Below are 16,286 nucleotides of genomic sequence, written 5' to 3' on the forward strand. Positions count from 1 at the left end.
TAGATTCAGGTGCTCCGGTGTGAACACGGCATTGAATACTGGCACACGAACCTTTCTTCACAGTGACATCTCTCCTGCCTGTCTTCACCGTGCAGAGCTTTGATGATTCTGGCTGTTGCAGTAAGTTCACCAAAGCTTGCACGTTCTGCTTCCCAGTGGCAGGAAAGGTGTCCTCCATGGCTGCCAACAGTGATTTGGCTGAATACTCAGGGTCTCGCACTAACTCCTCCAGAACATTGGAGCCGATGATAGGGTTACTGAGGGGGTCACTTGTCACCAACACTGGAACCAATAAGGGCTGGTGGCTTCCAGTTGGAAGCTGAAATTCTGCTTCAATGTAGCCATCATACGGGAGCTGGGCATTATTGGCAGTCGTCACCATCAGGGTATTAGTCTCAAGCAGGTCGGTCACTGGTCGAACAACTGCATGAGGCATGTTCTGGCTGACCCATGAAGAAGACACAAGAGAAACCTGGGCGCCAGTGTCCCAAAGGGCTTTCGTGGATCTTCCTCCTAGGTTGCACCGGATGGTACACTTTGGGCCGACAAGCTTGACTAACCTGGAGCCCTGCTGGGTGAGTTGTGTTGACAATGCCATGAGGGCCACGCTCTCTGGCACATCTGTTCGGTGTGGTGGTTTAGGTGAATGGGGTTGGGGTTGATCATTAAGAATTGTTGGGGATTGTTGTGAGGTCAGGGCAGTTACGCATCCCCTCCGCTCGCCCTGCTGCCGTTTCCCGACTGCTTGGTCTGTCTCCGTTGCTTGCAGCCCCTTCTGAAGTGCTCAGAGCTGCCACAGGAGAAGCAATGGTCACACTCTGGACCCTTCCCAGCTTGACGACAGCTATTGCAGCCCCATTCGCGTGATGGAGGGTTTCTGCTGCCGCCTTCACTGGACTTGGGCTTCTCAGCTGCTTGCTTGTTGGATACTTTGAGAGCAGCCAAGTCTACCTGAATTTGTTGAAGTTGCTTCATCAGGTCGAGTTGTTGTTTTTCCACGGCACTCACTTCCTGAACCTTCACGGCTGTCTTGTTCTTCTTTTGTTTGGCCAGTCTCACGATCTCCCGCCCTTCCGCGATCTTCAGTTGTCGGAAGAGGACTTCATCTGAGGTGTTGGGGTCAAAGAACAATGGCTTCAGCTCGCCTCGAATGTTGTCGTTTTGGAGCCCGGTATTCAATGAGTGCAGAAACATGTTCTGCACCAGTCCAGGGTCATACTTAATGGTGGACTCCATCTTTGACGCCTTCAGGATCTTCTGTCGGAGGTCGAGGGTCCTCACCAAGAAGTCGTGTGCTGACTCCGTACTCCCCTGCGAGGCAGACGAGAGTTCTTGGTATATCTCCGTGGCGTTTCCCTCTCTATAGTGCGCTTCAAGGATTTCCCGAAGGGTTGGCAAGGTTAGCCCCTCTTTGCTCTCCAGGTAGCTCCTCAAGCGCATGCCTGGGCTGATGGACCGGATGACAGCCTCTACAATCTCGACCTCTTTGTATGATTTCCGCAAACCGCTTTCAATCTGCATGATGAGATTACTGTGGGAGAGCCGGTCCTTCTGACCAGGCTCCCCAACCTGGCCGCTGATTCGAAATTCCTTTTTCAGTAGGCCAACCATTTGGTTCACTGGTAGGGTAGGGGGGCTGGGGGCCGGTTCCGCTGTGGATGTCGAGCTTGACTCTGGGGTGGCTGGGGGGTCTTTGGAGGCGCTTGACGTTCCTGGAGTGATGGTCTTCAGGAAGTCACGAAGGTCTTCGAAGACCTTTTGACCTTTGTCTTCCATGTCTTCCATGGTCTCGCTGTTAAGGTGGCGGGTCAACCTCCGGATGAGGGCCAGGCGTGCACTCTCCTTGCTGGCAGTGTGTTCATCAACACCCAGCTTTGTGCACACCTGCTGTAGTTGCTCCTCCTGCAGGCAGCCAATCTGGCTGACTACACTTTGCTGCAATGCTAGCAGGGCCTCCATCCTCTCGTCTGCTCCGTCCTCAACTGCGTCACTGAATCAGGTCAAGGTGTCTCCCTTCACTCCCGACGCCAACCGGTCGTCCTCACTGCCTCCTGCCGTTCCAGGGCACTATCTGCTGCCAGGGACGTTCACGAGGATAGCTGCCATGCAGTAATGCATTCACATGCATTTACTACGTCCTGGCAAGATCGCCAGATTTGTTACCCAGCTGTCATGTGGTAACGTTATTTCTATTGGGCAAAGACAAAATAGAACACTGTTGTAAGTACGTCTGGTCACTTTGCCAAAATATGTGAAAGGTGTTTATTCAAACATCATAATAAACAAACAATGTACAAGAAAAAGGTTAAGTCAGTTTCCTAAATAACAACGCTTTAAATCAGTATGGCCAATACTATCCAACTTCAGGAGAAACATCACTTTAAAACTAAAGGCAAACTACATGTACTATCTAACCTGTTTGAGAAACTTAACTTAATAATCTTATGGCCACAACTACCAGAACTCTTATCTGCCATGTCTTAAAGATAAACACACTACTCAGGCTGGCCAGCACCCTTGTTGCTATAGCAACAGACTTTCCACTGTATGGCTCAACTCCAGCCAAGTCAATGGCCTGGGGCATACTACTGCTCCCCCCAGTGCTACCCTTACTGTGTGACAGGTGGTCTTTCCATACTACACACACAAGTCAGTCATTGTTCTAGCTAGCCTAATTAGTATTCACTCTCCACAACGTGGCAAGGCCATGCTTCAGCTTATCTATATACACTCAGTGCTTGCAATGGAAGTTTCCTTGGCTAAATGGTGAAACTTACATTCAATGTTAAAATCTACAAACACAGTTTACTATAAAACATACATGGTCCAGTTTCTTAAATAAATGAAATCCAAGTTATCAACTCCACAAACTTTCACCAAACTTTCCTCAAATCCAGGAAACTTAGTGAAACTTTCCATGAATAATTGAAGTGAATAACTAAAGTAAAGTTGCTAAAAACTAATCAAACTTATATCATCTTAAATCTCATCCAAAGTTACAAAAAGTGAATATACAAACAATAATGGAAATATCTAAGCATCATAAAACAAACTTCAATCATGTCAAATCTCTAGGGAACTTGGCAAAAGAGTAAACTTGACAAATTCAAAGAACAATTTACCTTCAACCAACTGATCAACTCAAGTCATTGATTGTATACTCCAAGTAAATGAAAATGTGAACAACAGAATTAAAGGAACCTAGATGTGAATAAAAAGAAAGAAACATTTGTACATACCTATTGGGCAAAGACAAAAGAGAACACTGTTGTAAGTACGTCTGGTCACTTTGCCAAAATATGTGAAAGTGACCAGGCACACTCACATGCACTCTGTGTTGTCTTTGGCCAATTCCAATTTTTTATGGGGGTGTTACTTTCTACAAAAACTTCACTCTGGAGGGGTTGTACTACAGAGGGGTTCTACATACTGCCTCTGAAACACCAGAACATGAGTCCAGTGCTAGCTATAACCGCTAGGCCATGACATTCCATTTATAACATAGGCTAAATAAAGCCATAGTGAGTTGGTATTTGCTGGACGTGTACTAAAGGAGCAATTCTTCCGAAAATTAGGGACTGTCCATGCAAACTCAAACAAGGCCTAGGCCTAGGGCTAGGCCTAACTTAAGTTAACACTGACATTTTTTTCGCCAGCCATGCCAGCATAATTTATTACTTTTTTTATTAGTCAAAATGGGACACCCTATTACAAAAAAATGAGTGATGCATCGAACTGAATAGTGGCCAGATGGCTGGTCATGACAAATAGACAAACAAGACAGAATTAAGATTGAGACAAAATATTGTTTTTCTCCCCATCAGCAGTGTCTTGCGTCGAGAAAAACTTGTCTATAGGCTGCAGTCACAGTCCAAACAGAACATTTGCCTCACTTTTTCACAGACAACAGATACGATAGTCCAGCTGGCACGCTATCACAAAAAATAAGTTCATCGAATAGATTTGTTGCCAGATGACTGGTTGAGAAAAATAGACAAACAAGACAGAAAATTAAGACAAACTATTGCTTTGCTCTCCCTCAACAGTGTCTTGTGTCGCAACATGGAGAAAAAACTTTGCGATGGGCTGCAGACGCAGCCCAAACATAACATTTGCCTCACTTTTGCACAGAAATGATAGTCCAGCTGGGCACGCTATCTCAAAAAGTAAGTGATGCATCGAATAGAATTGTGGCCAGATGACTGGTCATGACAAATAGACAAACAAGACAGAAGATTGAGACAAAATATTGGTTTTTTTCTCCCCATCAGCAGTGTCTTGCGTCAACACGGAGTAAAACTTGGCTATAGGCTGCAGTCACAGTCCAAACAGAACATTTGCCTCACTTTTGCACAGAAACGATAGTTCATGTAGACACGCTATCTCAAAAAATTAAGAGACGCATTGAATTGAATTCTGGATAGATGATTGGTCATGAAAAAAAGACAAACAAGGTAGAAAAATTGAGAATAAAAAATATCGTTTTCTCTGCCTCAACATTGTGAAGACAGTTATTGTATCAACTCAAGATAAACACATTGCATTGAAATGAAATTTCCTCTAATATTTTGCCATGATATTTGACAAGAGCATCTTGAAAATTGACAGGAACCGCCAACGAATGAATGTAAAACAATTGAAGGAATTGGCATTGTGTGGACACCGTACTCCGTGTTATTTTTATCGTCAAGCATCAATTTCTTCCAAAAGAGGGCGCGCTAAACAAACACCGCTCACCGCGCACCGACTTCAGTCCACTATCTTGTTTTTGTTCTTGTTCAATGAATTCCCATGAAAATATACTCCTGAATGTGATACATTATGACGAATTATTGGTAGGAATTTCACTAAAATACAATTTGTAAATTGTGACTTATCAACCAAACCATATAGTATTTTCTGTCATTTACGATGATGTTCATTCGAATGTATTTTTCAGGTTTAACACACTAAGTTGTTTCGCTCTCATTATTTTTGTTCTTTGACAAATTCACTAGAAATTGTACTGGCGATCGTAACCTATTATGAACAATTACTCAACGAAATACTGAGTTAATACGTTCAGTATTACATGAGATATTGCCCGAACCATGAGTGTCTTCTTTTTATTCAATACCAGTTCGTGTTGACTCTGCGAGTTAGCAGTAGCGACCACTGTGCATGTGGTGCGCCCTCTATTGAAAGATTAAACCGCTGCATGGGTACAGCTGTCTCTGTGCGAGACAATCAAAATGCAAAGAGTAGTTGGAAAGAGTTTGGGTAAAATGCCCTTGAAAAAGAGGAAACAAAGGAACCTCTTGGAAATTTCTTTTCTTCTTGAAATGGAGTTGTGACTTTTTTTGACATGAACGTTGTTTCATTTGGATAATATTTTTCACGTTTAAAACATTTAATTGTTTCGATCTCATTTTCTTTCTTGTTCTATGAAATTTGTACAAATCACTTTTTACTCAATACTATATAGTTGTACGTTAAGCATGACTGGCACCGCAAGCCTGTTAAATACTGACAGACAAAATAGAGATTATCGGCGCCAATATAGTTTTTTGTAACACCGACAAAACTGCATTCCCAATTGAAGTCACGGTGTCCAAAAAATCGTCCTTACTATTAAACAGAAACACAATCACACATAATGTCACACGATAACTCAAAAATATTTGTTATATTGCATTGGAATTTTTCCTATAGAGGTTGAGCATGACAGTCAACACAAGCATGATAAATATCGAGAGAAAACACACAGATTATCGGCGGCAATATAATTTCAGTAACACGGACGAAGCCCATCCTTTCTAACTAGACTGGGGTTTAGATCTTTACTAAAGACTAAAGAATTTCGTGTATATTTTTTCAGTGTATGTCAACCTAAGACTGCTTATGGTTTGTCGCAAATAATTATAAACGTTTAAAAGGAATTCCTAAAACTGCGTTTTATTACTTGTCTTTACTTCCATTTTGCTCCTTGAACCATGTGTACATTATTATGCAGTCACTGTGTTTACTAATGATGATACAAATGTAGAAACATATACTGACAGATAGGTCGAGCCTCTAAAAAGATACCGATCTGACACTGTCATAACTTTGTCTATTGTAGATGTATGAAACGTATCTGAGATGATTTGTTTAGGTTCTTCCTTCGATCTTGAAACACAAAACAAATTCATATTAATTTCTGCCTTTCAATAAAAAAAAACCACAACCGAGCTATGGTAAGTTGAACAACTTTTCCAGTTCATATAGTTTGTGCTGCACGTTTTGTTTGAACACTTGGTAATATCTCTCTACTTGGGTTTTCTAGACGGTATTTGTGTTTTGTATACAGAATGGTGCCTCCCGGTTGAATTCACACACACCTGACCTTTTCTGGTGCACGTGCCGAAAAAAGACGCGGCGCGTCATTTTTCGGCACTCGCGATTTTCACGCAAAACGCCGTGATTGCGCACAATCTCTGAAGGACGTTACGTCACAGACGTGGGTCGTAGGTCTCTCTGTCTTCGCCAGCAGAGTCTTTGCCAATATCTACGATCTGCCCCCCCCCCCCGTCTGTAAGAATTGAAGGACGTACAATACACCAGTTTTGTGTAGACGAGTTCATAACGAAATGTTCGGCATTTCATAATTTGGACCAAATAAATTATTGAACGTGTACATGCTAACACGTTGAATTCTAAAACCCATTACCCATAAACTTAAAGTAAAATATTTTATAAGACTTCAAATAATTTGAAATAACTTAAGAATAATTGGAGATGTTTAAACCATTTGAGATAGTCACTGAATCCGAATTAAATTACAACACAAAATATATGATATAACAAAATATTATCAAGAAAATTTCGATATTCATTCGTTTATACATCAACCTGAACATTAATTATTTCAACCATAAGAAATACATTTCAACATTCACGATTCGAAGCCCTTATCTTCAAAACAAAATACATAAATATCGTATTTGTTATACCATTAGTATGGCTCCCTTGCATGGATTGCACTTCCTCCAACGGAGGAACGTCGGGGTGCTTTGTGACTGCATTTTCCAACCTCATACAAAAGCTGCTGCTCTATTTCGGATACTTCTAAGTACATTTTTCCATCTTTACGGTTTTACTGAATCAAATTTTTTTTATAAGATGGAATTTTTTTTAATATAGATCATTGGTTATTAATATACAAACGTTTTAAATGTAACTTTTCTTTATTTATTTTGTCCATTTTATTCGGAAATAATTAGCAATCCAGCAAAGAAATTGCAATATTAAGACTCCAAAATATAACATTCGTTCAAGGAAGGAAATACTGAAATAGGAGACGGACATAACTTTTATGTGACTTTATTTTATCCCTTTCCAGTAAGTAATTATCCGCGTTATTCCGTAATTTGCAAAATAGCCACAAATTTGTGGCATTTTCACCATAATCCACCGTATAAGAAGTGTTTGTTCTGAAGTAAGTTGCATTAAAAGATCTGTCATATTTATCAGTCTTGTACCCATGGCTTTCATCTTAATAGAAATACCATTTTAATTTCGAGGCCATAATAGTAAATGTTTACCAAAAACAAAAACACAAAAATGGTAAAAAGAGTGACTTTTTTTTATAAATTTCTTTAAAAAAAAATTCGTCATGTTGTATCCCCTATAACACTGCATGAATCTGGATAGAGGTATCTCTTTTTTCAGTCTAATGCTCTTTAAAACAAAAATGGTTCAGATGTATAGTTTAGTATCCATATGGAAGGTTATTATTTCGTTGACGATATATTGATTTTGGCTACAATGACTCAGCCTTCGGTTCAGTTTTACTGGCAGCAAAAAAATATCAAATTTCTGTCCACGTCAACCTGTTGCGAATGCTTAAAAATGCCGGTTTTTCCCCGGATGTGTTCCGTAATCCATATCTTTCTAGAATTTTCTCAGCCTCGGAATTTCTCACATCTGGAAATTCCCAGGCAGTTAGCATTCCAACAAAACAAAGGTCCTTTTTTGTGCCATCGTTGCGCAAACATGTTTTCCCCAGTTTATTTATGGCGTGGTTTTTGTCTACTATTGCTTGTATCACGTTGGTATCACGCGCTGAGCTCATGCCTTTCGTCCAATCAGCGAACGCCAAGTATATGGCGCCACTGCGCACTTGAACTCCTAATAAATCATGCATTTGGCGCCAAACAAAATAATGGTTCTCGCAACCACATATCAAAAAAATTATCATCTTTATTCCAAAAAAGAGCAAAAGAATTACTTAGATACCTAGAATTTGGGGCATAATAAAAAATCTATGCTAACGTTACACACTTTGCCTTTGAAGAAATGAATAATCTGAATCCGACATTGATACAGCATTAAAGACACAGATTTGTCTCATGCAAAAACGGAAACAATTTCAATTTCTTAAAAACACTTTTCACGTAAACTCACAATACTTGACTGCATTGAAGTTGCTGTTTTCGACATTTACTGTTTAAATGCCAAAACTGACGCAAATTTAAAAAAGAAATTAAAAAAGATTGAACGCGCCAAATTGCGCAAAACGTAGTCAGGTTCCCCGACCTGACAATTTCCCCCGACGTCTACACGTCTAAATTGTAGGTCAGGCAGCCTCCGTGGCTAAAAATAAACATGACGACATTGACGGCCCTTTTTCAAAGCTCGACTTCGTTTCCGAATTCGCTTTATCACATAAAGCTTTTAATGTTCCGATAATTTTTTTAAAAATAAATCATTTGCTTCATATATCATACAGTTTAATACTTCTGTAAAAAAACATTGACTAATTTTAACCTGGAATCTTCAAAGTTGGACACCCAAACAGCACTGTTAGCAGGCGGAGCCGAATTGAGACCACGCCGCGTTTTGGAAAATGCCGGTAACGGTCGTCAAATTCAAACTAGTGCATGACGCAGCAAAAAGTTCGCCCCTCGTATACGATCCGAGTGCAAAATCGTCGTTGAATTTCAAGTTTTCTAAATAAAAGCAATAGATATTAATTATCAACTAGTTTTTTTTAAATTTTTTAATAAGCAATTAGCAGTTAATAAAACATATATTATACTCGGAAATACTCTGACACTATCCGATTGTCGACGAAAGAATTCGGCAAACTTCGGACAGTTTCGGAAAAAGGAGGAATTCCTCCCATTTTAGTCACGTGATGTAAATTGTAATACATTGTATTACCGGAGTCTACCTGACCTAAGATTCATCAGGAATAGTCGGAATCTTTTGGTCTGGGAACCAGACTACGCAAAACGATGATCAACAAAATGTAGTGGAACAAAACGAAGCATTTAATATCGCTTTTTAGGCCCTAATTGATCGTGGACTAATGCTGGCTCTGAAAAGCCAACCACAAATTTGATTTAGGAAATAAAATAATTGGAAATCACAAGTTCATGGGGAATATTTCGTTTCCTTTACAGTGTTCCATTTCCGTGTATGTTCAGCCATGATAGCCTGGCCATAGAGAGGTCTGTTTACTCATGGGCTGGCGTGATGTGGTTCAAAATAGCAGCCAAAAAAGTTCGGGAAACTACCCTCGATGAGCAATAGGCATACAAGTTGGCAATATTTATGACGAACAAAAGCCCAAGTTCACGTAATCATAAAGTGGGTTCATCCCCAGGGCAACGGCATTGATATTATAATTAAAGGTTGAACCCGGCAGACCCAGACGGCACAAACACCTGATTTATTCCGAACCATCTCGCGTGCTTCCTCCCGCCGGATCGCGTCAACATGCCATAAACATCAGCGGGAGGGTGCATAATGAGAACAGCCGAACATTCGACACCTTTGGAGCTGTGTGACACAGTGAGAAATTTTGGAATCATAATGGCGTCAACGATACTTGCTGGGGAGCTCTTGCGTACGACTTTCTGTACTTTGGTACTGTTGTTTCCTGGACAATTGTGTGTACGGTAACCCGACGTACCCAGATTTTTAAAGAGGAAATTGCCGACCTCAAACTTGTTAGTGCCATATTTGGCAACTATATGTGCGTTATTAGTTTAATTACACAAATGAACAGGTTAATTAAACATAGCACCATTGAAGGTACCTAAAAGTAAACATAACAGCATAGAAGACCGACAGACGAACAGAAAATGTTACAAAATAAACATATTTGTCTGGAAATTTTTTTGTTCTGGAAATTTCATTGATCTACATGACGCCCCCATGAAATGTTCCAGCGCCCCCCCCCCCTGAAAAATTCCTGGCTACGCCACTGACATTACATACAGGGGACGAAGTTGGAAAAGAAACACGCATCGCGATATCGGAACGCTTGCGCGTAGTTCAGACAAGTCAAAAGATCTATCTTTCTTTTTTTTCTTTTTTTTTTCTTTTTGCCATGGAAAGTGAATTTCGATTTTCAATTATTTAGCTTGACCCACCCACCCACAATTTGGAAAAAAGATCGAAATTTTAAAACATTGAAAATTCTGAATGGCCCCTAAAGTACGACTTGCAACACTTGCCTGTTAAATATTTAGAGAAAATAATTTTCTTGTATTGGAGTGAAATTATATCTCCTGATTGGTCGTTATATAAAACACAACACTTTTGAATTTGAAGAGGAATAGTTAGAAGATATAATTAATATATCCCGAAAATGTAGTGTGTTCAGCGCAAAAAAAATAACTGGCGGTTTAGAGTGAACTTATTTGATGACAAAAAAAACACGCTCGGTTTCTGGAAGATAACTCAAGAAATACATGTTGCATGGAATTGATATTTCGTAATTGTTTAAAGTTACAGATTACAAAAATCTGTGTAAAAATGGAGAGGAGTTGTCTAGTAGTAAAAAAAATATAGCAAAAAATGCGTTGTATTAAAACGGAGAAAAACTGCCTCATTAAGTCAGCTTTAATTTTCTTTCAAAAGAGGGCGCGCTTCACAAATAGAGGTCACCACCGTAAATATTTGTTGTCAACACGAGACACCTAACTGAAGTCAACGTTCGTGACACAAAAACAACACACTCGGTTTCCAAACAATAACTCAAGAAATACCCAAAGACGTTGAATATGGAGAGCAATTAAGTGAGTTAAGCACGAGAAATAGAAGACGCATTTAAGTCAACGCTCATGGAACAAAAACAAAACACACTCGTTGTGGAGTCGATTACTCAAGAAATGATTGATGCATTGCATTGAAATATTCCATAGTGAGTTAACGTGCTATATCAATCAAATCTCTCGAATTTGGATATGAATTGTTCCTCAATAATAAAAATAAGCAAAGACAGTGTGGCGTGTAAACGTGAAAAATACAAGGCGAATTTGAGTCAACCTTCATGGAATAAAAACAATACCCTGTTTGTGGAGACAATAACTAAAAAAAACATTGATTTATTGGAGTGAAATTATACCTCCTGATTGGACGTTCATATGTAACACAACCGGTTCGAATTTGGAGAGAAAGCATTAAAAACTTAAATTAATATACCCCAAAAATGAAGTGTGTTAAGCACGAAAACTAAATGGCGATTTCGAGTCAACTTTCATGACACAAAAACAACACACTGGGCTTCAAAAAATAACTCAGGAAATATCTGTTGCATGGAATCGACATTTCGTTAGTTGATTAAATGTGACAAATCACAAAAATCTGTTGAATTTGGAGAGGAACCGTCAAATAATAAAAGTAATGTAACGAAATCTTTTATTTCAAGTATTCATACGTACGCGGGTATGTATACACGCATTTTGAAACAGTGCCCTCAATAGTCAGGTAGCGTCTAGCCCAACCCCCTCCACCCCTGCTTTTCCAACTTTCAAAGTTGATGTTTCCGCAAATATTAACAAGAGATTGCCGCTGCTGGTCAAGAGGAGTAACTGTAGCCTTACCACAATGTCACCCTGATTAGCGCCGGTAGTTAACCGAGTGGCGAAACAGCGAGGCGTTCGGAACGGAGACTAGACATAAGTACAGTCGAGTGAGTTGCAAGCGAGGTTTTAAAAATCCCGGCTTCATTCCAATACCGGATCCAGCTCTATTGCCAAGCCGCATGCCCGAAGGCGGTATACAGAACGAAGCCGGAGTTTGGGAAACCCCGGTATGTCTCATGACCTCGGTGACTTTCGGTCGTTTTGCAAACATAGGCTTCGTGCCCGGTTCGGAACAAAGCCATGTGAGGCCCCTAATCAGACAAGTGGCTTTGTCATTTACTTGTATGGTATGGTTCCACTGGTATGGGGGAGGGGAGGGGGAAGGGGGGCATGTGGTCGTTCAACTGTCCCCCCCCCCCCCCCCCATCGTCGCTACGTCATTGCTTCAGAGATTATTATAAATCGAGGTGGTTCGCAATACAGAATGGCAAACTCTGGTGTGATTTGTCCGGATATCACCAGGGCTAGTTCAGGATGAATCGTACGCGTTATGCGGAGGCCACGAACTAGCAAATGTAGGAAATCTGGTCGTTCCATACAAGCCTTTCTTGTTGATATGGGGGGGGGGTCTTAAATCACTTTACATGCTATTTTGGAACTGTGTCATTACTTTAGGTAGTGAACGTTTGCTTTTTAGGTCCATCATCACCGGTCATACATTCTAACATTTCTGGAAATGATTATTCGAACTGGGAGATATTCAAGTGTAAAAACCTTTTCCACATTTAGAAGGCCACGATTATACACGGGCCGTATATGATACGTAAAGTTCATGGAAGTTTTTTTTAACTGTATTTTATTTCCTCAAAGTCCCAATCAAGGAGCAAAGCCTACCTCAGGGGCATAACTACGGGGACACGGGGCATACGTACCCCCGTCCCCAGTGGAAGCCCCCCCCCCCCCGGCTCCAGTTTGAAAGCCTGAAATAAAACATTAACTGTTGTAATAATACGTTTATTTTGCGCTTAGTGCAGCCTTTGTAAAAATAACGCACCCCAGGTGCCCTACCCCAAGTTAAACCCAAGTTTCTCCGCTGGCTTGAGTACGATTTAATTCCTCATATAATCCCGAATATATCCACACAATTTAATAGACTGAAGCGCCAACTGTGTACATTGAATGAATCACGGCCGGTGTATACGTCACTTGTCTATCCACCAATCACAGTTTGTGGGTGACAAGTCGGTGACGACAAGTCGGTGACCACAAGTGAGTGGTCTGTGACTGACAGGTTGTTTGTGTCAATCATAAATTCCATGTTTGGATGTGTCACCGACATCCATACAATATCCACCAATAAGAAGCGTCTATTTCATTCTCGGTGACTAGTTTTTATGGTGACTTTATAGCCTCAACGACAGTAACATTGCTTTCATATCATTAATATGAAGCGAGTCGGTGATGTGTGATTGACAGCGCACAGGAGCCATGCAATCACAATCCAGGTCCGAGTTTTTAGTCACTGCTCAGGAAATCGATGGCACTATTTAAGACACGTGGGGCCGTCCACCCTTCACATCAACCACAGGTCACCTTCGGACGACAACCAGAGAGAGAACTGACTGCAAGAACAAGATTTTGCTCGGTGAGTGTTTGAAACAATCCATTTTCCTCTGAAGAAATTTGTTGTCTTTTGAACAATGTGTTTGAATCATTGCGGGATTCAGATTTTGTTGAATGTTGCTGATTCAATGATTTTTCAAACAACGAGCTCGGTAGTAGGCTTGATATTTCCCCGTCTTTGTGTGTTTGTGAAATGTGGTAGCTTGAGGACTGAAAAAAAAAATTATGAACAAATGTTCAATTTCTTTTTACTATGACTCTGATACACGTTTGCTAGCAGCAAAGCCAGCGCGCTAATTCCGATCCAGAAGTTGTGCCTTTTCCCAACGACCACTTTGGAGTTGATAAAGTATCGCGATAATTTACAAATGTGTTTGAAATTAACTTGTTCAGACGGGCTTTGTTTGTGCATAACATGCACTAATCAAAGCCCGTCTGAAAGAGTTAATTTCAAATACTTTTGTAAATTATCGAGCTATTTTATTTCAGCTCTTAATGTAAACAGTTGGTGCGGATGCAGACCACGGTTTTGTGAGGTCAAATTTCAAGGCAATAAAAATGAGGAATTCCTGTCTGGCAATATTTCCGCTACTACTTCCATTGTGCACTCTCAAAAACAAATTGTCCAAATACTTACTGGTTTCTTTACTTCTTGAACAAAAATCATTTGGATTCTTGTCGATATGGATAATACACTACGAAGTCACATTTATGGACTTTTTTTTATTTAGGTTCGACTGTTAGGTTGGACTGTTTTCTGACCACAGTTTTTCGCAAGTATAAAACATCAAGTTCCCTGCTGTGATTCAGAACAGTAAAGATGTATTGATCATTCAAAATAATATTTCAGAGGAAATACAAATCGGTGTTTTACATTTTCGGTTTCAAAAAAAAAAGGCTCGCAAAACCTGGACTCTTTATAACCTGGCCAATAATTTTGGCACGATCAAGCACACTCTTACTTTTTGCCTCCCTTTTTCCTATTAACTTTATCGTTTAAATTTTCAAACATGAAATCCTAGTGCAATGTACTCACATTATTTCCGGATATCACTCAAACTCAATCAGAATGAAAAGTTATGCGGAAGTTGGTCACGGAAGAACGTATACAGGTATCCGGACATCTCATTGTGTTATTATTTGTGGATATTCTCAGTGCCTTTGAACTTTGTTGTTCAACTGGCATTTTGCTATAGTTCACAGTGCGCCATTCCGGTTTCATCAAGTTACTTTTAAGCATTGCAGGATAAAAGTGTCACTGGTCAGAATAGACTAGAGGGCGCAAACACAAACGCACTGGATCATGATGATGCACACAGTTTTATACAAGTTCAATACCTGGATGCATTTTGTAGAATTCATGGATAGATTTGATTTTTGGAGAACGCATTTGAGATAAATAGTCAACCCAAATTACATTTTCACTGTACAGACATTTTTTTGGCCGTATTGTACTTGTGGAATTCAGCTATGCCTCCCCACAGACTCCAAGTTATCTCCTAGTGGATTTTTAATGACTCATATTTTTGTTGGTATTTTTTCAGCCAGCAATCCGCTCAAGTGTTGAGGAGTGCTTCCGCGAGAGAATTCAAGAACTGTGCTTAGGTGAGTGTCTGCTATTTGACATTTTCTTCATTCAACCATCAGAAAAGAGCAGTGATTTGGTAGGAGACTGTTCCTTTTTTTCTATGCATTTAATCTTTTTGGTCAAAATGAGAAACCAGAAAGCGTCATTCAATTACCTCTACGAAAAATATCATCCTGGCCATGATGGTTAGGCTTCTCAATTATCCCTTCTAAAAAAATATATTCCAAGCCATAGTCTCCTCAATTATCCCTTTTTTAAAAATATCCCCCTAGCCATGAGTGTCAGTCTTCTCAATGATCTCATCTAGAAATTATCTTCCAAGCCGTGATGCTTTGTCTGTTCAATAATCTCGTCTAAAAAAGTATCCTCTAAGCCACGATGATTACTCTCCTAAATTATTATCCATTCGAAAAAAATATAGCTTCCAAGCAGTGATGGTTTGTGCGTTCAATAATTTCTTCTAAAAAAAATCCTCCCATTCATAATAGTTAGTTTCCTCAATTATCCCTTCTTAACAAATATGCTCCAAGCCATGATGGTTAGTCTCCTCAATTATACCTTCTAAAACAATATCCTCCAAGCCGTAATGGTTTTTATTTCAATAATCCCTTCCAAAAAAATCCTCCTAGCCATGATGTTTAGCCTCCTCAATTTTCCCTTCTAAAATATCCTCCTAGCCGTGGTGATTAGTCTCCTCAATTATGCCTTCTAAAATATATCATCCAAGCCATGATGGTTTTCATTTCAATAATCTCTTCCAAAAAAAATCCTCCTTGCAGTTATGATTAGTCTCCACAATAATTATCCCTTTAGAAAAGATCCTCCTATCCATGATGGTTAGTCTCCTTAATAATGATCACATCTAAAACATATCCTCCTTGCCAGGATGATAGGTCTCCTCAAATATCCCTTCTAAAAATATCCTCCTAGCCATGATGGTTTTTATTTCAATAAGCCCTTCTAAATAAAAATATGCTCCTAGCCACGATGAGTAGTCTCCTCAATTATCCCTTCTCAAAAAAAAATCTTCCAAGCCGTGATGGATTGTGTGTTCAATAATCTCTTCTAAAAATATCCTCCTAGCCATGATGGTTTGTCTCCTCAGTTATCCCTTCTAAAAATATCCTCCTAGCCATGATGGTTAGTCTCCTCAATTATACCTTCTAAAAATACCGTACAAGCCATGATGATAAGTCTCCTCAATTATCCCTTCAAAAAAATATCCTCTGAGCCATGAT

The 16,286-nt window shown here is 39.9% G+C and overlaps 1 protein-coding gene across 1 annotated transcript in view; it reads left to right on the top strand.

Annotated features, from left to right (window-relative positions):
- The first annotated feature begins 4,133 nt into the window (after positions 1-4,133).
- Positions 4,134-16,286, top strand: part of LOC119740897 (U6 snRNA-associated Sm-like protein LSm3) — a 65,892-nt gene continuing 53,739 nt past the window's right edge. The window contains exon 1 of the mRNA XM_038216373.1: positions 4,134-4,166. Within this exon, the coding sequence (XP_038072301.1) occupies positions 4,134-4,166 (33 nt within the window). The remainder of the gene's footprint in view (positions 4,167-16,286) is intronic.

Source organism: Patiria miniata, unplaced genomic scaffold (genome assembly GCF_015706575.1).
Source record: "Patiria miniata isolate m_02_andy unplaced genomic scaffold, ASM1570657v1 HiC_scaffold_11, whole genome shotgun sequence".
Classification (NCBI taxonomy): Eukaryota; Metazoa; Echinodermata; class Asteroidea; order Valvatida; family Asterinidae; genus Patiria; species Patiria miniata.